This window comes from Sphaeramia orbicularis, chromosome 24 (genome assembly GCF_902148855.1).
Source record: "Sphaeramia orbicularis chromosome 24, fSphaOr1.1, whole genome shotgun sequence".
Taxonomy (NCBI): Eukaryota; Metazoa; Chordata; class Actinopteri; order Kurtiformes; family Apogonidae; genus Sphaeramia; species Sphaeramia orbicularis.
Window position 1 is genome coordinate 49,468,346 of NC_043979.1, and position 24,757 is coordinate 49,493,102.

Here is a 24,757-nt window from a genome sequence, read left to right on the forward strand (position 1 = left end):
GGCAGATTTGTTCTGCAGTCAGATGATGATGATGATGATGATGATGATGGTGATGATGACAATGACAATGATGGTGTTGTTTTCATTGCGTGCCTGTTTTTTTTTTCTCGATCACATTATTTTCATCCTCTGTATGGTTTCCGTCCCCTCAGTTGAGGAGTACTCGGTGACCACGGCGACGGTGTTGTTTTTCATCGTCATGTGTCTTTGTGTTCTCCCTCCAGGTGGTGGAGGGGGCATGTCCTCTCCCTCTGGGCTCCACCTGTCGCAGGAAGCGCCTGCGTTCGCTTGGTGAGGAGGACGGCGAGGGCGTGAGAAGCTGCGCATTCCGACCAAACCCAGAGGGCCGGCGGCGGCTCGCAGTCGGCCGATGAACTCAGCCGATACGCAGAGCCGGACGAAAAGGGGGAGGGGCTACAGAGGCTGTGTCAGCGATGCCACATTATGGTGTCACAGCTGATCCGACAGGCCGCCGCCCTCACGGACACGGCGGCACTGAAGGTCAGAAAAACAATTTATTTACAACCAGGTTGAAACAAATAGTGTCATTTACAGGAAAATATGAATAATATATTTAATTATTGACATTAAATCATTCTAGAGCCGTGCAGAACATATGAACATGCATTAAAATGAACAATAAAATACATTTTATCATGAAGCAAAATGTCCCGAACATTCATCAAACTGCATAATTAAAATAACTTATAATAATATTATAATTAAACATTTGTTTCCAGTTAGAATCATTTCAGTGTAACACAAACCAATGGATTAGCATCAAAAACAGAAGCTTTGTTCATATAAAACCAAATTATGATCAGAAAACAGTAAAAGTTCAACAAAATTCATCTTCATCTCTTCATATTCCTTTACTTTTGTTTTTTTTTTGTGTCGTTCTGTGAGTTTTATCAGTAGAAATAATACTAGTACTGTTGGATCTGCTCAGTGTTAGCTTAGCACTGTTAGCTTAGTGCTGCAAAGTTTGTTTCATTGGTCTGTTTTATTCAAGTGTTTGTTGTTTGGACAAAAGCATTGAGAAAATGAACAAAAACTATAAAAAAATCGACAAGAAATTAATAAAATAATCAGTAAAATGTAAAAAATGTACAAAATTGTCGACTGTATTAACGAAATGGACAATGGCAAAGTAATAAAATGGACAGAAAATGAATACAACATGGAAAATGAACAAGAAAGTGGACAAAAATAAACATAAAGAAGAATAAAGTCACGGAGAAAATGAATAATGAACAGTCACCAAGAAAAAAATAGAAATGTACAAAGTAATCAAGCACATTATGAAAAATTAAGCAAAAAATTCAACATACAATGGGAAGTGTATAAGAAGATTTAGAAAAAGTACTATAATAGTAAAGGAAAAGAGGCAAAATAAAGGAAAAAAATTACCAAACATGAGATGGTAAAGCAAATTACTGGTAAGTTAAGAAAATTAACTAAACATGAACACAAGACACCAAGAAAAAAAACAAGTGTACAAAGTCATCAAGAACATTACAAAAAACAAAAAAATCAATATCCAATGGAAAGAAATTTAAGAATAATGACTATATTAATAAAAAAAAAAAAACGAAGGAGAAAATTAAGAAAAAATTAGCAAAAATTAAAACATGAGACAATAAAGCAAATTAAGAAGATTAACAAAACATGAACACAAGACGGAAAATGAACAAGAAAATGAACAAAAACTTAAAGAAAATGAATAAAATCACTGAGAAAATGAACAAAAATGAACAAAGTCGCCAAGAAAAAAATAGAAATGTACAAATTTATTAAGAACGTCACAAAAAAATAAGCACAAAATCATCATTCAGTGGGATATGTATGTTCTTCTGATTACGTGGATATTTTTCTGTGAGCGTCATGTGGTGTTACCATGGTTACTGCGCTTTAGTTTTTGTTTTTTGTACTAAAACAAATCAGAATTTAAATAAACTGGTATTTAAAGGGTTAAAATCCTAAAAACGGTTGAATGTTTGGTAGTTTTGAGCAGGACTGAAGTTGTCCAAAAGATTTAATAAAAAATAAAATAATATGATGAATGACGATTTTATTTTCTGTACGATGGTGGGTAGAATGTGTGTATTTCTGTGAGCGTCATGTGGCGTTGCCATGGAAACACAGATGAAACCGGGCTTAAGAGGTTAATGTGAGCGACCTAAAGCCAACATGTCGCCGTCGTTTAACACTGAAACTAAAATGTGTGAATGTTTTTAGAGTTTAAAGGCGGTCATTGACAGTTTTATCAGTTAATTAAGTTGATAAAGTCACATGTTTTCCAGTGTGTGTGTGTGTGTCTGTGCATGTGTGTATATATGTGTGTTGTCTGTGCATGTGTGTGCGTGTGTGTGTGTGTCCTGTTTCATGGACGTTGCTTTGGGTTAATTTGACACTGAGTTTGTCTGTCAGGTTTTTCCATCCATCAGAGCAGCTCACGTCTCTGCTGGGGCGAGAGAGCTCTCTCTCTCTGTCTCTCTGTCTCTCTCTCTCTCTCTCTCTGTCTCTCGCTCTCTCTCTCTCTCTCTGTCTCTCTTCTCTCTGTCTCTCTCTCTGTCTCTCTCTCTCGCTCTCTCTCTCTCTCTCTCTCTCTCTCTCTCTCTCTCTCTCTCTCTCTCTCTCTCTCTCTCTCTGATTGGTTCTGATCTGGTTCACTGCCTCTGGTCGTGTTCCATTGTTCATCCCATCACTCGTTCATTTGTCCCGTCACTCGTTCGTTCGTCCCATCACTCATTCGTTCCTCCCGTCACTCATTCGTTCGTCCCGTCACTCGTTCGTTCGTCCCATCACTCGTTCATTTGTCCCATCACTTGTTCATTTGTCCCATCACTCGTTCGTTCGGCCTTTTCTTCCAGTTCTTCACACATCAGGAAGAACAAATTGAAGGTTTGACCCAAACACCTGAAAACAGGCTTTAAAAGAAAAAGAAAAGGAGACTTTGGATTAGTTTTCTTTCTTTCTTCCTTTCTTTCTTTCTTTCTTTCTTTGTGTTTCTTATTATTTTTCTTTCTATTTCTTTCTTTTTTCTTTCTATTTTTCTTTTTCCTTCTATATTTTTTCTTTCTTTGTTTCTATTTTTTCCTTTCTTTTTCTTTCTTTCTTTCTTTCTTTCTGTATCTGTGTTTAATGTTTAAACCAGAATCAGCTGTTTAAAAACACAGACATTAACAGTTGGTCATTTATTTACTGTCATTATTAACATCAAATGATTTGACGATGTTTGTCACATTTATCTTTTACGACAATTTTTTTAGAGACAGAGTTGAAAAAAGATGAAAATGACATTAAAGATGCAAAAACATCAAAATGTGGTAAAATACGTGAGAAGATGAAAATATAAACATGTAAGAACATGGAAAATGGGGTAGAATATGCAAAAAATGAAAATGTAAAATGCACAGACAAAAAGATGACAATTTCATAAAATGACGTAAAAGATGTGAAAAAATTTAAATTATGCTAAAAAAGATGTAAAAACAAGAAAATGTGGTCAAATATGCGACAAGATGAAAATGCTGTAAAACATGCAAAAAGATGAAAAAATGTAAAATATGTAGATGAAAACACATGAAAATGATGAGAACACAGAAAAACAAAAAATAGCAAAAAGGTGAAAATTTCTTTAGAGACAAAAACACACGAAAGTTACATAAAAGGTGCTAAAAGATGAAACATTGTAAAGATGTAACACAAAAGAAAACAGATGAAAAGATAAGAAAATGATGAAAACACAAGAAAATGACAAAATAAAAAAGATGAACCTTTGAGTCAAAATGTTTCTGTTTTTTGTGATTTTGTTCGTTTTCTTTCAGATGTGAAAACGTTGGTTCAGTGTCGTCATTAAACATGAAGGTCAACCTAAAAGTCACCTGCTTTTATTTATGTTTTTATTGGATTTTATTTGTTTCATTTTCCTCCTAAACGTTGTCAATAAAAAGTCCAGAGTTCGGCAAACTGAGCGTCCCATCGTCACTTTAAGACCAAACAATAGTTTTAAAATTCAGTGACAGAACTTAATTAAAGCTGCAAGCAGCATTGGGTGGGACCTCGCACCGGGCGATCCGCCTCCCCCGCGATTCGCCACCCATGACTGTCGACGCCTCAGCTCCACTCACACCTCTCCGTCCCCATACCAGTTCCCACCCTTTAGTGTCTGTCCTCCTTACATCTGTACAGAACACCAGTGACCCTCTGCTGAAACCACCATCACCTTTAAATCAGACTTTTATTTTGGAAACCCTACTGTGTGTATGTGCATTTGTTTTTAATGTGAGAGAAAGAATCAGTTTGAAAAATTAATTGAAATTGTATGAATAAGTGAGTATAAAAGTGATGATTTACCACATTTAAGGCTTTTATTTTGGAAAAACCCTATTGTGTGAGGATGTGTGTCTGTGAGAAAGAGTACTTTTGAATGAAGAAACATTGTACAAACAGTTGAGCGTTTGGTCATAAAAATGAAAAGAGTTATGTAATAGACATTTTGTATTATTCTTAATTTTGGTTTTGTTTTGAAAAAATGTACTCCGTGTACTTTTGAATGTGTGCAAAATTTCCAATATCCACAATACAATGCAGTAAAACCTGTTTTAAAATAAAATTAAAAAAATAAAAAATTTTTTGGATTACCTGGGACTTGAACCGGGGTCCTTCAGCTCCATAGGCAGCTACATGAACCACTGCACTACAGAGAAACATATGAAAATGTGCACCAGCAAGACTTTTATAGGGATTTTGCCATTTGGAAAAGTGAAACTAAACATAGTCTTCAAAAAATCGCCATAATTCCATAACCGTAGGTCGTATCTGAAAAATTCTTTCACTTTTGGATTCTGCAGACTCGTGGGAATTCAATGAGGTCTTAACTTTTATGTCAAAACTCTGAAATGAATAAGCAGTAATTGCAGAAACATAGAGTAACTTTCAAAGGCAGATTGCCAACTTCCTGTTGGAGTTAGCTCATGAGTGTCAGTGTAGGATTTGTCGGCTCAATCAGACCAACATTTTGGCATTTGTTTCATGTTTCTGTGACATTCCTACTGGCTGCTAGGGCAGATTTGTGTGTTTTTTAGTACATAGGTGGCGCTACAGAGTCCATTTTGGCACCCAAGGGGTTAAATTTGATATTGTATGAAAGTGTTGACCAGCCATGACATACATGGCAAATTTGGTGAGTTTTGGAGCATGTTAAGTGGTCAAATGGCAGTCTAAAGTGGAAAAAGTATGAAAATAAAAGAATTGTTATAAATCAACAACCGTACATCCTATCTCAAAAATTTTTGCATGTGAGCATTGTGCTGAGTCCCATGAACGCGTAGATATGTCACATGTCAGGAAAAACTGCAAAGTGAAAAATGAGTTCCAAACATCACAACTTTGCGGGCTTGTAAAAAAAAAAAACTAAGACAGTTCCGGAAAAAGTGAGAGATCACTTTTTTGAGGAGGTTTCACTCTATCTTTTGATGCTATTTAGAAGTCAATATGACAAACGGTGTCATCGAAGTTAGTTTTAGAAATTTTATTTTGAAAGGCATATTGCGAACTTCCTGTTGGAGTTAGGTCATAAGTGTCAGTGGATGATTTGTAGTGCTTCATCCAACAAGAATTTTGGCACTGGTTTCATGTCTGTACGACATTCCTAGTGGCCACTAGGGCTTTTCCCATTTTTTTCACATAGGTGGCGCTAGAGAGGCCATTTTGGCACCTATGGGGTTAATTTTTACATTTTATCAAATTTTTCGCCAGGCCTGACATGTGTGCCAAATTTGGTGAGTTTTTGAGCATGTTTAGGGGGGCAAATTCCAGTTTAAAGCGTCACGGAAAAATAATAATAATAATAATTAAAGCTGCAAGCAGCATTGGGCGGGACCTCGCACCGGGCGATCCGCCTCCCCCGCGATCCGCCACCCGTGACTGTCGACGCCTCAGCTCCACTCACACCTGTCCGTCCCCATACCAGTTCCCATCCTTTAGTGTCTGTCCTCCTTACATCTGTACAGAACACCAGTGACCCTCTGCTGAAACCCCATCACCTTTAAAATGAGACTTTTATTTTGGAAACCCTACTGTGTGTATGTGCATTTGTTTTGTATGTGAGAGAAAGAATCAGTTTGAAAAATTAATTGAAATTGTATGAATAAGTGAGTATAAAAGTGATGATTTATCACATTTAAGGCTTTTATTTTGGAAAAACCCTATTGTGTGAGGATGTGTGTCTGTGAGAAAGAGTACTTTTGAATGAAGAAACATGTACAAACAGTTGAGCGTTTGGTCATAAAATGAAAAGAAGTTATGTAATAGACATTTTGTATTATTCTTAATTTTGGTTTTATTTTGAAAAAATGTACTCCGTGTACTTTTGAATGTGTGCAAAATTTCCAATATCCACAATACAATGCAGTAAAACCTGTTTTAAAATAAAAAAAAAAAAAAAAAAAAAAATTTTTGGATTACCTGGGACTTGAACAAGGGTCTTTCTGCTCCATAGGCAGCTACATGAACCACTGCACTACAGAGAGACATGTGAAAAGTGCACCAGCAAGACTTTTATAGGGATTTTGCCATTTGGAAAAGTGAAACTAAACATAGTCTTCAAAAAATCGCTATAATTCCATAACCGTAGGTCATATCTGAAAAATTCTTTCACTTTTGGATTCTGCAGACTCGTGGGAATTCAATGAGGTATAACTTTTATGTCAAAACTCTGAAATGAATAAGCAGTAATTGCAGAAACGTAGAGTAACTTTCAAAGGCAGATTGCCAACTTCCTGTTGGAGTTAGCTCATGAGTGTCAGTGTAGGATTTGTCGGCTCAATCAGACCAACATTTTGGCATTTGTTTCATGTTTCTGTGACATTCCTACTGGCTGCTAGGGCAGATTTTGTGTGTTTTTTAGTACATAGGTGGCGCTACAGAGTCCATTTTGGCACCCAAGGGGTTAATTTTTGATATTGTATGAAAGTGTTCACCAGCCATGACATACATGGCAAATTTGGTGAGTTTTGGAGCATGTTAAGGGGGTCAAATGGCAGTCTAAAGTGGAAAAAGTATGAAAATAAAAGAATTGTTATAAATCAACAACCGTACATCCTATCTCAAAAATTTTTGCATGTGAGCATTGTGCTGAGTCCCACGAACGTGTAGATATGTCACATGTCAGGAAAAACTGCAAAGTGAAAAATGAGTTCCAAACATCACATCTTTGCGGGCTTGTAAAAAAAAAACTAAGACAGTTCCGGAAAAAGTGAGAGATCACTTTTTTGAGGAGGTTTCACTCTATCTTTTGATGCTATTTAGAAGTCAATATGACAAACGGTGTCATCGGAGTTAGTTTTAGAAATTTTATTTTGAAAGGCATATTGCGAACTTCCTGTTGGAGTTAGGTCATAAGTGTCGTGGATGATTTGTAGTGCTTCATCCAACAAGAATTTTGGCACTGGTTTCATGTCTGTACGACATTCCTAGTGGCCACTAGGGCTTTTCCCATTTTTTTCACATAGGTGGCGCTAGAGAGGCCATTTTGGCACCTATGGGGTTAATTTTTACATTTTATCAAATTTTTCGCCAGGCCTGACATGTGTGCCAAATTTGGTGAGTTTTTGAGCATGTTTAGGGGGGCAAATTCCAGTTTAAAGCGTCACGGAAAAATAATAATAATAATAATAATAATAATAATAATATAAAAACGAACGAAAAACAATAGGGCCTTGCTTGCAGGCAAGGCCTCTCACTGTGTGAGAGGGCCTTACCTTTCGGCTCGGTCCCTAATTAAATGAGGAGAGTGGTCGCCGTGACGACGGACGTTAATAAGGAAGTGATTTGAGTCGACACAACCTTCAACGACAACCTGGGACGCACAAACGGCGTTAATTAAAGCCAACGGATTCATCTGAGAACGAGACACATGAGCGAGTTCAGGACGAAGACGACCAATGAGAAGAGACAGAGAGGGAAACCGCGGGGGGGGCGGAGTCACAGCCCACCGTTACCACGACGATCTGACACCACGGCGTTTCACATTCATCAGGAAACAATTAAGTGTTAGTCATTTCTAATCAACGTCCATTAAAGAGGGAGAGGCCGGGTTTAAAGCTGCAGATTCAGCAGAAGACGAAAAAAAAAAAAAAACGGAAGAAAGACAGACAGAACATGACGAAAAGATGGAACGAGACGGGAAATACGGAACAAGACGGAAAAGACGAAAAAGACGGAACAAGACGAAACAAAACAGAAAAGACGGAAAAGATGAAAATATAGGAAAGTCGCAATAATGACGATAGACGACGAATACCATGCAAAAGATGAAGATGACTTTTTGACATATTTATGTCATTTTTGTGCCACATTTTACCACATTTCCGTGTTTTTGTATCTTTATATAATTTTCTTTTTTTTGTCTTTTTGTCTCTTTTATGTTTATTTTAACATTTTTATCTTTTGTTTTTTTAACATTTTCATCTTTTTGCATCTTTTACATCATTTTTATGTTTTTTGTCATCTTTCATGCTTTTACGCGTTTTATATTTCCATCTTGTTGCATATTTTACCTCATTTCCATGTTTTTGCATCTTTTACGTCATTTTTATCTTTTTTTGTCTCTAAAGAAATTTCATCTTTTTATGTTTTTCAATATTTTGATCTTTTTGCATCTTTTGTCATTTTCATCTTTTTTCGTGTTTTGTCTCTAAAGAAATTATTGTCTTTTTACGTGTTTTATATTTTCATCTTGTCGTGTATTTACCACATTTTTATGTTTTTGCATCTTTTTGTCGTTTTTCAACTTTTTGTCATCTTTTCATGTATTTTACCACATTTTCATCTTTTTGTTTTTTTAATGTCATTTTCATTTATTTGCATCTTTTCCGTCTCTTCCCTGCGTTTCCATTTTTGTGTCTCTTTCTTTCCAAACTTTCATCACATAATAAAACATTGTGTCTGTTAATTGGCTGTTAATTGTTAATTAGACGCTGACATGAACTGACTGATGTTGGAACTCACAAAACCAGCGGAACGAGTCGACAAACACGGCGCTAATTATCGGGACGAACACGCGGCTGCTGGAAACCCAGCGCTGTTTGGAGATAGTCAACGTTAAAACAGACGTGACGTCTGGACCGACTTCAGTAAAAACACAACCCGGGAAAAAATGAAGCGTCTGTGCCGTTTTCCCAGCAGCCCCGGTGATTAATGAGATAATTAGAGTGCAGCGAGTTCAGCCTTCACCTTCAACCGTATCAGACACACTTCAAACAGTCATTAGCATTTCACAGGCCTCGGATCCACCAACGCAGTTAACAGTGGGACCAACGCCAGAGTCCAACGGAAAGTCCATTTACTGTGAGCAGAACCCAGGCCCGTGTCAGGCTGAGGGTTTAGAGCCTGGTAGAGGTTTCACCAGCAAATAAATAAAGCCCTGGTGGAGTCTGAGTTCAGACAATAGAGCCCAACAGTGACCAAAGGACGAACAGCAGCTGGACACTGGCTTTAGTCACCGTCCTGGTCGTTCAGTAACTACACTGTGTGTCCAAAAGTCTGTGGACACGTTTGAGTCAACTGTTTGTGTTCTAACAGGGCTCTGGGATACAAAACAAACTGTCCCCCAAAAAGAAAGTGTCCCCCTGTGAAGAACAAATACTGCATTTAGACCAGGACGGGGTTCAGGTGACCCCAGTACCTTTAACACACATGGACTACAGTCTGTGGACACGTTTGAGTCAGCTGTTTGTGTTCTAACAGGGCTCTGGGATAAAAAAAAAAGGAAAAAAAAGCCTCGTATGAATATAGGTTTATATTTTGGGATAGATATCAGTGCATTGGTTCGTTTGGGTTCAGTTATTATCTTTGTTTCTAAAATGACTCACAGATGGTTTGGACTGAATTTATGTTATGGATTTTTCTTTTTTTTTTTTCCTGGACCATGATTTTAAATGTTCTATAAATTTCTACATTTTCTAAAATTTTTCCTGGTCTTCCGTGATCACCCAAAACCATCTAAAACCCACCCAAAAAACACTTAAAAACCACCTAAAAACCACCCAAAAAACACTTAAAAACCACCAAAAAACCACTTAAAAACCACCTAAAAATCACTTAACAACCACCTTAAAACCACCTAAAAACCACTCAAAAACCACCTAAAAACCACCTAAAAAATCACTTAACAACCACCTTAAAACCACCTAAAAACCACTCAAAAACCACCTAAAAACCACCTAAAAAATCACTTAACAACCACCTTAAAACCACCTAAAAACCACTCAAAAACCACCTAAAAACCACCTAAAAAATCACTTAACAACCACCTTAAAACCACCTAAAAACCACTCAAAAACCACCTAAAAACCATCCAAAAATGTTGAATCTAGGTGTTTCTTTTCTTACAGGGGTCTGGGATCCAAAACGATAAGGACTAATGTCAGAATATAGTTTAATATTATGGGATAGATATCATGCAGTCTTCAATGGGAAAATGGATGAAACTGGTGGAATTCAATAAAAAGGTCAAATATCACTAGTTTGCTTCTAGATCACATGTTGACATTTGTTTTACAGTGTAAGGACAGTCCTCCTCTGGGCTACCGTAGGCTTCTCCTCTGGGCCACCGTAGGCTTCTCCTCTGGGCTACCGTAGGCTCCTCCTCTGGGCCACCGTAGGCTCCTCCTCCGGGCCACCGTAGGCACCACTTCTGGGCTACCGTAGGCTCCTCCGCCGGGCTACCGTAGGCTCCTCCTCCAGGCTACTGTAGGCTCCTCCTCCTAACTGTCAGAGCGGTCTCCACAGTCTTTGGTCTCCACACCAGTACAAACGTGGTGTTTGCTGAGGAGAGTGAGAAGTCCGTGGTTCAAAATATCTAGAGTGCGTTGTTTGTGGTGAATTGGTGCGGCTTTTGAAGTTTCTGATGCAGACCAAAGTGTTCCTCACTGCAAACTGAGGCTGAAGGCGAACCAGTCAAAGACATCATCTTATTTCATGCTCCTCAAACGTCATCACACGCCACAGTGCGTCAGTGCGTTGCATTGTGGGATGCAGACGAAAACGACATGTCGACTATGACACCAACAGCCCAGTACACAACAAACACTAATAGAATCAAGTCAGTTTAGTGGATAATGTGACATATTCAAGACTCTAAAGCACAGGTGTCAAACATGCGTCCCAGGGCCAAATCCAGCCCACCAAAGGGTTCAGTCTGACCCCTGGGGTGAATGTTGAAATGCAAAAATTACACACAGTTAAGGATGTTAGAATCATTTTAGGTCTGGTCGGTCTGAAGTGGATCAGACCAGTAAAATACTATCGCAATAACTACAAATAATGAAAACTATAAATTTGACTCTTTGATTTAGTATAAATACAGTAAAATTACACAAAAAATATTTACATTTACAGACAAGCCTTTTACAAAAAAATGTGAATATCTGAAATGCCTTAAGAGAAGTATGTGGAATTTTAACAATATTCTGCCTGTTATTAAATGTTTGGTGTATTTGTAGATCCACTGTGATCTGTAGTGTGAGTCACATGTATAAATGATAAACTAAGGCAGAATATTGTTAACACTGCACTTATTTTACTAAAGAATTTTCAGGTTATTCATATTTGTTCATGTTATGTTCAAGTACAAGTCGTAGATGTAAACACTTTCATAACGGAATTGACTTTTTCCACTCAAACATTCTTATCCTATTATTTATCATATTTTATTGGTCTGGCCCATTTTATTTCATATTAGCTGAATGTGGAACTGAACTAAAATGAGTTTGACACCCCTGCTCTAAGATGCCAATTATATGGAAAATATTACTTTTTTTTGTGTGGTTTTTTTTTTTTTTTTCTTTTGTAATGAATCATTATGACAAAACAAAAAATAATAAATAACAAATAAAATAAAAAAAATTGATTACAAAATGGAAAATGAACATGAAATTGAACAAAATAAACATAATATAATGAGGAAGAAAATGAATAAAGTCACTAGGGCTGGCTATCATGGCCAATTTCCATATTGATTCGATTTCGATTCATAAGGTTCTGAATTGATTAATCATGATTCGATCCAATATCGATTCAATTTAGTATTAATTGATTGATTCAGATAAATTAGTGATACCAAAGTACAATTTTGAATTGTAACCTGGTTATTTGAGTACCGCAGTCATGCAACACATCAGTACTGGATCAGTATTTATATTAGAAAGGAAATAATATGACATTTCAGCAGGAAGGAGCTGAATCTGCTCTGAAGTAATGAACAGGACAGAAACATGTCCATGTTTTGGGGGGGGTGCGCTCTGTGATTGTGGGTCGGGGGGCGTGGGGGGGCAGCATAGCAGTCGGACATTGTGGCTTTCCTCTCCCTCTAACTCCATACTCTGCCATAGGTGATAGTATGGATCCAAGTCATTGTTTCCAAGAACGACGGGGGTTCCGCTGCTGGCCTCGGAGAACCTCTGGGCGTCCACTTCCTTCACACTGCGGTTCAGTTTGAGCCGGGAGGAGCTCCAGTGGGGGGGTTTTCCTCACCCTTCCTCCACATCTTTTCCACGCCAGAGCCGTCACGAGCGAGGCTGAGTCTTCTCCAGGGGTTCACAGATGGAGCCGGCCGCGCTTCCGCGTAGTCCCGGTCCTGCTGTGAAAAATCGATCCTCGTCCACTATTAATCGATTAGGCAAAATTAAAACAAAATCAATCTAGGATCGATCAAATCAGTTTTTTTCTCCAGCCCTAAAAGTCACGGAGAAAAGGAACAATAATGAACAAAGTCACCGAGAAAATAATAGAAATGTACGAAGAAATCAAGAACATTACTAAAAAATAAGCAAAAAAAATCAACATAAGGTGGGAAATATGTGTTCTTCTGGTTACGTGGACGTAGAGAATGTGGATATTTCTGTGAGCGTCAGTAGCGTTACCATGGTTACTGTGGGTTTTTTTTGTAATAAATAGGCTAACTAGAATTCAAATAAGTAATTTGTCATTTAAAGGGTTAAAATCCTGAAAATGGTTGACTGTTGGAAGTTTTGAGCAGGGCTGAAGTTTTTTTAAGAGATTTATAAGAAAAAGTAAAATAAATAAATACTGATATCAGATGATTTTCTGTCAGTTTTTTTGTGCGTACATTTTTGCCATGAAGGAACCGTGGGGGTGGGGGGGTGGTTACTAGTGGGTTTTAGTCCGAGCGGCGTGCCAGCGTCTGATTGGCTGCTGGTTTTTGTGCTGCAGCTGCTGCCCTGCCCACTGTCAGGAGCGGTGAATGGAGGTAGATTTACAGACGTAGTTAAAGTTAAAGCAGCATCAGCGCTCAGATCAACTGCAATTTGAGTTTGAGGTTCAACAGGAGACGCATCTGCAGCAGGTAAACGTCTATTTATGGGTTCTTATCCAACACTTTGACTTTCATCTGAATCAGTTGGAAAAACAAACAGAAATAACAAACTACACAGACAGATGTTGAGTTTTTTTTACTTTTAGTTTGGTGTTCACGTCCAGATTTGGTGATTTATTCCTTTTCTGATCTAATATTGTTGTGGATTATTAACGAGGGAGAAGAAACATGAGGAAAAAAACTGAATTTTGAGATTAAAACATTAAATGTACAAGGTAAAACTGATAAAAATGAGATCAACTCCAGCTCAGTGATGGTATTTCATCCTAGTTTGATTATTATTTTTCTTAATTTTCTCGAGGATTTTGTTCAATTTTTGTTCTGCTTAATAATAATTTTGTTCATTTTAATAATCATTTTTTTGTTCATTTTAATACTTTCATTTTTGTTCATTTTTATAATCATTTTGTCAATTTTCTTGATAACTTTGTTCGTTTTTGTTCATTTTAATAATAATTTTGTTTATTTTGTTCATTTAACAATAATTTTGTTAATTTTTGTTCATAATCATTTTTGTTCATTTTAATAATTTTTGTTCATTTTTGTTCATTTTCATAATTATTTTTTTCATTTTCTAGACTGATTTGCTCATATTCTTGAATATTTTGTTTGTCTCTGTTTTTCTGTGTTTATTTTGCGAATGTTTTTATTTATTTTCTGGAGTATTTTGTTTGTTTTCTTGATAATTTTGTTCACTTTCATGATTTTTATTTGGGTTTACCGAAGTCTGAGCTTAACAAAGAGTTAATTTTCTTCTAGTTTGGTTCACTTTTAACATTAATTTTCTTGATAATTTTGTTAATTTGAGATTGAAGCCTTAAATGTACATGAATAAACCTATAAAAATGGGATAAACAGATAAACTCAGGCTGTGATAATATTTAATCCATGTCTGATTTATTATTTTTGTAAATTTTCTTGATAATTTTGTTCCATTTTTGTTGATTTTATATATATATATATATATATATATATATATATATATATATATATATATATATATATTTGTTTGTTTTGTTTTTTTGTTTTTTTGTTCATTTTCATAATAATTTTGTTTATTTTACTAATAAGTTTGTTTATTTTTGTTCATTTTCATAATAAGTTTGTTAATTTTCTAAACTGATTTTAAAAACATAAGGATAAAACAGATTTCTCAGATTAGAGCCTTAATGTACAAGATAAAAGCTATGAAAATGGAATAAACAGATAAACTCTAGCTCAGTGATGGTATTTAGTCCTAGTCTGATTTATTATTTTTGTCTCTGAAATTTGGGAGATTTGTCCCATAAATTTAATAATTACTTATAATAAAATATTAATATGGTATATAATTATTCAAAATTGATTTGTAAATTCTTGTAAATGTATGACTTTGAAACATAAAACCCATGTAATGTCAGTGGATGTTTTTTATGAATTCAATTAATTAAATCACAGGAAATTAAAAAGTAACAAAAAACTGCATCAATGAGTTTTATCCTAAAAGGAGAAAATATAGAATGGACAGAACAAACAGAAGTAATAGTAATAGTAGTTGTAGTACTAGTACACGTAGAATTTGTTCTAGTATCATCTGTTGCTGGTGGAGGTTTGTGTTTGTGATGGCGTTCCTTCAGTTCCTTCGGATCAGTGATGGCGTTCCTTCGGATCAGTGATGGCGTTCCTTCGGATCAGTGATGGCGTTCCTTCAGATCAGTGATGGCGTTCCTTCAAATCAGTGATGGCGTTCCTTCAGATCAGTGATGGCACTCCTCCGGATCAGTGATGGCGTTCCTTCAGTTCCTTTGGATCAGTGATGGCGTTCCTTCAGTTCCTTTGGATCAGTGATGGCGTTCCTTCAGATCAGTGATGGCGTTCCTTCAAATCAGTGATGGCATTCCTTCAGATCAGTGATGGCGTTCCTTCGGATCAGTGATGGTGTTCCTTCGGATCAGTGATGGCGTTCCTTCGGATCAGTGATGGCATTCCTTCGGATCAGTGATGGCGTTCCTTCAGTTCCGTGATGGCGTTCCTTCAGATCAGTGATGGCGTTCCTTCAGTTCCGTGATGGCGTTCCTTTGGATCAGTGATGGTGTTCCTTCAGTTCCTTCAGATCATTGACCTGCTGCTCCGTCTGCTCGTGGCTGTGAAGTCACGCCGTCCGCCCTGACCTCGTTGGTCACGGTCGTAAATCTGTGCCTGGTTCTACACAGGCTGACGGGGTTAATGTCCCGCCTCCAGCCTGAGGTTTTGTGTGGATGGTTTTAGGCCGAGCAGCTGTTGGAGATAAAGAACAGACTGAAGGAAGAAGAGCTGAGCATCCTGGACGACCAACGAAGAATCAAACACGAACGAACACGAACGAGCGAACACGGATCAAACACCAACCAACCAATGAAAAACAACAATTTAGATTTTAATCCAGAGAAAGATGGCATTGGTTTACAGTGTGGACGGGGAAATAGCAGTAGGAGTAGGAGTGGAAGTAGTAATAGTAGTAGTACTAGTAGGACTAGGAGTAGGAGTATTAGTATTAGTAGTAGTAGTGTTAATCATGGTAGTAGTAATAGTAGTAGTATTAATAGTTGTGATACTAGTACAGATACTGTAATTAAACTCCTTTCTGTCTCTAAACTCATAAATGTTCAAATCAAACCCTTAGATTGATGTCATATGAATAAATGTTCAGATTATTAGTAAATACAAGGGTTTACATTAAAAGGTAAAAGTCATTATTTATGTGTTATTATTATTAATAATAATTTGATCTGATTGGTGGTTTATTGATCGTTAATATCTGCAGTATAGTTTTTGTTGTTCGTTCTTTCCTTCCGGGGGTCTGATCGGACCCTTCGGCGGTCGGTTTTGGTCCACAGCCCGTATGTTTGACACCCCTGTTGTTCCGTCTGTTGGATGTTTGTTAACGTGTGCGTTCTTGCCGTTTCCGTCCAGGACGCCGCCTACGCCTCCTTCCTCTTCGATAAGCTCCAGCGCCTTCAGCTTCCACGCCGCGGCCGCCATGCTCCGGTCGACACCCACTGTGACGTCTGTGGCTCCGCCTTCCAGCAGCTGAGGCGTCTGGCTCTGCGTCGCGCCCTGGGCATCAGTGTGGAAATGACGCCGCGCCCGGCCGTGGCTCCGCCCCCGGGCTCCGGTGGCTGGACGAAGGACGAGCTGCTGCCGGCGAAGCAGCAGCGATGGTCATATGAGGAAGAGGCGCGGGAGGGCGGAGCTCCGTGGGGCTGGGGCGGAGTCCAGAGCACCTACCTCGGAGGGGGTGGGGCCAAAGGCCTGGCCACGGTCACGCCTCTTCCCTTGGACGCACGCCATTACCTGGAGGGGGTGTGGAGGGTGTCCTGCAGAAGTGACCACAGAGCGACTACGGTAAGAACTGATGGACAAAAAACACAAACACTAAAACTGTAGGTGTTTCACCTTTAGATTTAAGGGGACTGATCTGTTTGATACTGTTTTAAAGGTGTCGTATGTAGGACTGTGGCCCAAACTGGTTCTGCAGTCCCATTCAAACACTGTACAGCTGGTCTCCTCTGCTCCTCCCCCAGACTAGGGGTGGACAGATCCAGCATGAGCGTCTACTACTAGTGTTTCCACTAATGCTGTCCACCACAGCAGAAATTTCATACAATAAAATCCTCCCCAGACTGAATCTGCATCAGTCTGATCTAGAACAGAACAGACAAACGTCCTGGACACTGATGAACGTTCACACACATTCAGGAGAGAGAAAAGGAAATGAGCCGCAAGTTTACCTGTTACTGCCGCCAAGTACAAGTGGCACCCCCCCCCCCAACCAGCCCCTGGCCGAACCACGGACGCCGGACTACTCAACCCCCCCCACCCACCCACCCACCCTTCAGATTCTACACCACTACATGCAGAGGTCACTTCCACAGAAAACACTGAACTACGAGGAGCTACCATGGACAGAGACCAGTCCTACCCCGGTACCTGGTCTGTTCACCAGGACCAGGAGAACAGACCGCAGCCTGACCCCAGAGAACAGACGGCGGTCCTGGCTCTCAGTGGTTCTTACGGTGGTCAGACTAAGGCAGAGTCGGTGTCAGTTTTCTAATTCTTCTCCTCTTTCAGTCGTCTGTTTCTAATTCTTCTCCAGATCCTTGTTTCTTTTCTCTCTTTGTCGTCGTTGGAATAATCCCTTTAGTCCTTTTGGGTTTCTTCAGCTCACACATTTGTGCTCATAAATGTTCAGCTGCAGCTCAGTGGAACTGCCAACCTGGATGAACAAAGGTACTGACTCTGTGATTGGCAGACAGGTGATGGGCGGAGCCTCAGACCAAAACACACAGTGACATCATAACCATCATCTGGGGGCTGACACTGAGCTTTAAATGTAAATATTCTGTCTGGACTACGACTGTCACTGAGATCAGGATTTAAATGAACAGGATTCCTTCATGTCTGCTGACAGTCAGGACCATTTTAGAATGACTGAGAACAGAATTCTACAGACTGCACCTTTAAATTGAACACATTTTTGAATTCTGACCTAAAACAAATTGTGAAACATAATCTGACTTTTAATAACATGAAGTGTAAAATGTGTATAATCTGTTCAGGTTAATGTTTTTAAATCATACCAATAATCAGAAGTGGAACATTATCATCACTTCTGTGTATTCAGATCCACCCTGCGTCTGCATCTGTGGTTTAAACCCTAAAAACTGTTGAAATCAAAGGGTTAAAGCTGAAAACGGCACTCAAACTGAAACTGTGTGGCGGCAGAAACGGCGCTGACAGCTCTGTGAAGATGCCTTCCCTGTCACCAGCCTCCGGTGGGAAATGTCAGCATTCTGCTCAAACAGACCTGGTTTTTCCTGTGATGTGGATGCGTGGCCTCCAGGTGAACCCGGTTCAGGCAGATCCGCATCATCCCACCGCTTCCTGCGAGTTGACGCTCCCGCTTCGTTTTCAGCTCATTATTCACCACAAATAGAAACCGCTCGATGCCACAGAAATCAGCTTCGTATGTGTTCAGTTATGAAACGTTTCATACGACAACGCACACATTATGTTTTACGACAAAAGAAATGATTAGCTACATTTTCAGTTTGGGATCAGAAATTTAGTTTAAACCCTTTGAAGACGAATGTGTCACCGACAACGCATTTTTACAAACACTGACATTCAAATGAACCCTGAACCATCTGTGCTGTTGATCATCTTTTATCTGAGATTGGGTTCTTTCTATTGATCTGTAACACATGAGGGTGGAGGTCTGCATTGGCTGAGGGGGAGGGGTGGAAGTGGGTAGAGTGAAGAGCAGCAGAGTGCAGTCAGTGACAGAGACGTGAAAGATTTTTGATACTTTTAGCAGCGTTTTAGCGAGGTTTTAGTGGTGAATTCTAGTAAATTGGATATACACTGGAACCTCTCAGTATGAGTTTAATTTGTTCCAAGACTGAGTTCGTTGTGCATTTTATTTGTTGTACAAATAAATATTCCCCATTGAAATTAATTAAAATATAATTAATTCGTTCCACCCCAGGTACCATCCCAAAGTCCACCCCAAAAAAACATCCAAAATTCATCTACAAACTACCCAAAATGCATCCAAAAATTCACCCAAAATCCACCCCTAAATCCACTCCAAAAAACTACCCAAAAAGTACCCAAAATCTACCCAGAAACCACCCACAATTTACTCCAAAACCCCCCCCCCCAAAAAACACCCAAAATCCACATAAAAATACTCTAAATGCACCCAAAATTCACCCAAAATTCACCCTTAAATCCACTCCAAAAAACTACCCAAAAACTACCCGAAACCACCCAAAATCCACCCCCAAAAAACACCCAAAATTCACCTAAAAATACCAAAAAATTCACCCAAAATCCACCCAAAGAGTGTCCTAAAAGGCGCCTATAAATAAAATGTATTATTTTAATTAGAGCAGAGATTTATACAATATATACTAGACAGTATATTATCAGTAAGGTAATTAAAGACACGTATAATAACTGTGTAATTGTTATCATGTGGTAATACAGTTTAGAGTTAAACAGTCTGATGGTGCATTTGGGTGGAATCAGTTTATGAACGTTCCAAAATAATAAAAAACACATAAAAGATTGAATAAAACTAGTAAAAGTCATTGAATATTTTCATCCTGTTGCATGTTTGACAGCAGCTTAAACCCACTAATACCCTCTGGTTTGACTCAAACCAACTCAGCTGTCTGGGCATAATGATCAGACATTAGAGGATGTGTGTTGTTAATTGTGAGTCACAGAAGACTAAATATTTCCTGATCCCAGGTCAGTTTTCAGAGGAGGCAGTCCACTGAGGCCGCTTTAATCTGATTGGTTCTTATTATCATATCAGTAGAACAGTAGGAGTGTCACAAACACAGCATATGTCTGAACACGTATATACATAAAATAATCCATAGTAACCGTCGCCGTCCGCATCTGAACCAATCAGACGGGCCGGTCGGCGTCTCCGTGGAGACCGGGCCCGGCTCAGGTCTGCGTTTTCGAGTCCTGGTGGGACGCGGTGTGTAATCCTGTTATCTGGCGAGCGGCTGAATAATGGCCTCCCTGTTACCACGGTAATCCAGAGAAACGAGGCCGGGGATCGGAGCCCGGATGAACCGAGGAGGAAGAGAGATTGGAAGGAGCTGTGGGTCTGACAGAACGAGGACAGACGCAAAAAAAAACAAAAAAAAAAACAACACAAAACCATGAAAGCCACGTCCTGTAGAATCCACATGGAAACACCAGCAGACCCATGGTCCAGATCCAGTGGACCTTCACATAAAAGGATGAGTTTATAGGACACATGTAAGACTTATTAACAAGTGTTCTTCATGTTCTCTAAAACTGATGAGTTTGTAGAGTAAAAAATCATCAATTAAGCAAATAAAACATAAAACAGCCATACATGTCGACAGGTACTGAAATCTACATGTAGACATAATGTTTAGAACTCATGAAAAATAAGTAAATTTAGTCCGAGAAAAATGAAATCCTGTGAGATTAAAAACTGAAGTGGCTTGAAATGAGCAAAAATTAGGGAAATATTGAATAAAATTAACAATATAATAAAAAGAGAAGAAATCTGAACAAAACAATCATTACAATAATTGAAACCAACAAAAGTAATCTATAAAATTAATTAAAATGAGCAAAAATTGTGAATAAAAATGAACAAAATAATCAAAAAATGAAGAAATCTGAACAAAATAATCATTACAATAATTGAAACCAACCAAAATAATCAATAAAATGAATAACAATGAACAAAATAATCACTACAGTAATAATTGGAACCAACAAAAATAATCAAAATGAATAAAAATGAGCAAAAATCAGGAAATGAATGAACAAAATTATCAAAAAAATGAAGAAATCTGAACAAAATAATCATTACAATAATTCAAATCAACAAAAATAATAAAATTAATCAAAATTAGCAAAAATTTGGACAATCATGAATAAAATGAACAAAAATGAACAAAATCATCAATAAAATGAACAAAAATTAGCAAAAATTTGGAAATTTGTGTATAAAATGAACAAAAATGAACAAAATAATCAGTAAAATGTATAAAGATGACCAAAATAATCATTACAATAATAATTTGAACCAACAAAAATAATCAATAAAATGTATAATAATGAGTAAAAATTTGGAAATTAATGAACAAAATAATTTTAAAAAAGAACAAATCTGAACAAAATAGTCATTACAATAATTCAAATCAACAAAAATAATCCAAATGATCAATAAAATTAATCAAAATTAGCACAAAAAAACCCAACAACAAACAAAAATGAAAAAAGTAATTTTAAAAAATAAACAAAATAAACATTACAGTAATAATCATAAGCAACGAACATAATTAGTCAAATGAATCAAAGTCATCAAACTGATCCAGTGTCTGGTTTATGTAATAAACTCTTTTTTCTCAGACTGTGTTTGTGTTCATACAGTAGACTGTTTCCTTTCAGGGTCTGAGCTCAGACTACGTGACCATGACGGCTTCGGCTCTGGACGTCCCGCTCAAACCACAATCCCACAGCATCGCCACCCAAACCAGCCAGAACCCGTCCGCCGCAGCCGCCTTCTTCATCAGGTCAGTGAACCCATCATCGACATTCGACTGAAGACGCAGTGACATCATCAGGTCCAGCTGATCAGACAAAGAAAAAACTAAACTAAAAACAATCAAAGGGAGCCCTCTAGTGGTCAGAATAAGTATCAGTAGCGTCTCTTTTGTCCTTTGGGAGTTCCCGTAGTCAGTTCAGACCCAAGAATGAACTAAACAGACACACTTTTCTCACTCTGTTTGTATGGTCAAGAAGACGTCTGCCTGTGAGTATTTGTACGTTCACTTATTGTATGAATGTACCATAAAAATATCTGTGATGTAAACCTTCGTTGTTAGGTACATGGACGTTATACATTTCCGGTTCATTTGTAAATGCTAATCGTTAGCGCCTCTATGGAATTTCCCATTCAAGTTAGCCTCGAGCTAGTGATTTAATTTCTATTCATTTAAAGTATAACGCCTTGTAAATGTACGATTAAGACAACAAATAACGGAGACGTATTCTATGTGTGTGTTTTTCAGTTTTACAGTGAGTCTTAAGTAAAGCTTTGAAGAGAAGTTTGGAAAAAAAACCAAACAAATAAAAAGCATGTCGATGTAACATAAATACCCTCAGTTAGGGGTGTAACGATTACCAATATAATGATAAACCGCAGTAAAATTCACAATGGTTAGTATTGGCGTTTAAATTCTAATTATGATAACCGTGTTTGATTACCACACTTTGAAAACTCACAGTACTGCTCATTTCCTGGAGAAGCAGCAGCATTCCAGGCACACGTCAGTTTGCGCTGTCACTGGCTGACGTTCTGCGATGCTGCGCTGTCATTGGCTGACATTTTGGGTAGCTCTCTCTGTCTCTCTCTAAGGTTCCATCTTTAATACACATTTGTATGTTTGTGTTTACATGTTAATATTTGAATGTTTCTGCAACAGAAAGTACATTGTGCCTATTATTTTTTGATTTATTTATTTTTTGAAAATCCAACTTGGTTAAATTATTTCAGAGTGTGTGTTAGTGCTTTTTGAACATTTTGAGCACAAGTTCAACAATACTGCGATAATAATGATAACCGTGATGATTTTGGTCACAATAACCGTGATATGAGATTTTCATATTGTTAAATCGCCACTCACATTCCACCACATCAGTCAGAGGAAATAAATGATCTAGAACAGTGGTTCTTAACCTGGGTTCGATCGAACCCTAGGGGTTCAGTGAGTCAGTCTCAGGGGTTCGGCGGAGGTCAAGACACACACTGGACTCATTAGTCAGGTGTGTGTGTCGTGCTAGGCCCGTGTATGTAAACAAACAGCTTCGGAGACTCTTTCTCTGATTGACATCCAATATACGCAGTGTATTGTTGTTGCTTATAACACTACAACACATCCGGAAGTGTTTATAATCTCTTCCACTCGTCTGACGATGAATTATTTGAGTATTTTCCACATCGTTGTTATGACTTTTGCTACTTCCTGTTAACCATGGAGGCAGCCATGTGTAGCGTTTGTTTACATTTTTCGGTCACCGCACTGGTCAGTTACAATCATGCAACCGACGCACCGTCGCGGATGGAGAAATCGTATTACGCTAAAGCCGTCAGTCACACTGATTTGCAGTAAATGTTCATTATTATTGTAGCCTGATGGAAATTAGGTGATGGGTGTGTGTTAAAATGTTAAAATGATAAATAGCATAAATACATTAAGTTCATTACTGGAATACATAAGGTTAAAAATTAAAACCATTTCAGTGTGGTAGTATTAAAAAAGGTCATGTCTTTGTGAAAAGGGATGGAATTTGTTGTGAGTTCATGCACTGTATTGGTTTTGTTCTTTAAAACACAGTGATGTTAATGCACGGTTCATTTTGTGCACCAGTAAAACATATGCCTGTGTCTTGAATTTGAAAAAAATCATATTTTATTTTTTAATAAAGAAGGGTTCGGTGAATGCGCATATGAAACTGGTGGGGTTCAGTACCTCCAACAAGGTTAAGAACCGCTGATCTAGAACAAGGTCAGGTTTATGAAAAGAGCACAATGAACCCTTTGACCCCTGACGTGTCTGTGGTGAGTGTCGTCATGGTAACAACCTCCAAAGTGCAGATTCATTTTCATTCCTAAAGGTTCAGATGTAAATGTTGGGCTGTAACCTCTGGAGAAACGACAACGCAGGGTCTATTTTCAGCAAAACCATGAAAAAGAGGAAAGTTTCTAAACTGAATTGGAGGCGATCTGACAGGTTCGGCCCAGAGGGATCAATAAAAACCAGTCCCATCCTCCTCATTCACATCAGAACCCCACCGTCGCCTGGACTCTTAATTGGCACGTTCATGAGGTTTTTTTATTCAGCGGGAACGGTCGGAGCTGTCAGAGCGATGCCGATGGAGCCAGGATTCAGGACGGTTTCAGACGCTGAGCTCTGATTGGTCAGAGCCGGACGACCGCGGTGATGCAGCGTCACCGTCGGATTCAACAGAATGACGCAAAGGCATGATCAGACATTTACTGTCACTTAAAAGGATAAACTGAGTAAAGGAAGTAAATGAGTCACAAAAGAGTGAAGTAATCGACAAAGTGATGAGTAAAATGAACAAAATAATCATAAAACCTAACAAAAATATCAATAAAATGAATAAAAATGAGGAAATCAATCAATGAAATGAGCAAAAAGAACACAAATTTAGTAAATTATTCACAAAATGAGTGAAGTAAGAGACAGTGATTAATGAAATGAGCAAAATAATCAATAAAATGAACAAAAATGAACAAAATAATCAACAACTGAACAAAAATATCAATAAAATGAATACAAATGAGAAAATCAATCAATGAAATGAGCAAAAAAACCCACAAATCAAGTAAATTATTCACAAAATAAGTAATCAGTAAAATAAACAAAATGATCAATAAAATGTGCAAAAATAATCAATAAAACAAGAAAAGCACTCGGAGAGCGCAGACCTCTGCCAAGACAGATCTGCACCCCCCCCATCACCACCAAAATGTAATCATTTCTTCCTAGTACCAGTTTCAACATTTCCTGAAAATTTCCTGAAAATCCATGCATAACTTTTTGAGTTATCTTGCTAACAAACAAACAAACAAACAAACACGCACAAAGCAAAGTGATCACAATACCTCCTGGTGGAGGTAGTGAACAAAAATGAACAAAATAATCATCAAACCTAACAAAAATATCAATAAAATTAATAATGAGGAAATCAATCAATGAAATGAACAGAATGAATAAAAAGAACAAAAATTAAGTAAATTATTCA

The 24,757-nt window shown here is 37.9% G+C and overlaps 1 protein-coding gene across 1 annotated transcript; it reads left to right on the top strand.

Annotated features, from left to right (window-relative positions):
• Nucleotides 1-249: 249 nt before the first annotated feature.
• Nucleotides 250-23,960, top strand: LOC115414893 (uncharacterized). Its single transcript, XM_030128253.1, has 5 exons — nucleotides 250-501; nucleotides 16,334-16,765; nucleotides 21,374-21,498; nucleotides 21,725-21,737; nucleotides 23,829-23,960. The coding sequence occupies exons 1-5, from the start codon at nucleotides 445-447 to the stop codon at nucleotides 23,958-23,960; spliced, it is 759 nt and encodes a 252-aa protein (XP_029984113.1). The 5' UTR covers nucleotides 250-444.
• Nucleotides 23,961-24,757: the final 797 nt, after the last annotated feature.

What these genes read in the sequence shown, in the direction of transcription:
- LOC115414893 (XM_030128253.1), top strand. Translation starts at nt 445, where the DNA reads ATGGTGTCACAGCTGATCCGACAGGCCGCCGCCCTCACGGACACGGCG. An exon ending in CGGACACGGCGGCACTGAAG is followed by an intron (nt 502 to 16,333) that starts GTCAGAAAAACA and finishes GTTTCCGTCCAG; the next exon opens with GACGCCGCCTACGCCTCCTT. An exon ending in GTGACCACAGAGCGACTACG is followed by an intron (nt 16,766 to 21,373) that starts GTAAGAACTGAT and finishes GTTTCCTTTCAG; the next exon opens with GGTCTGAGCTCAGACTACGT.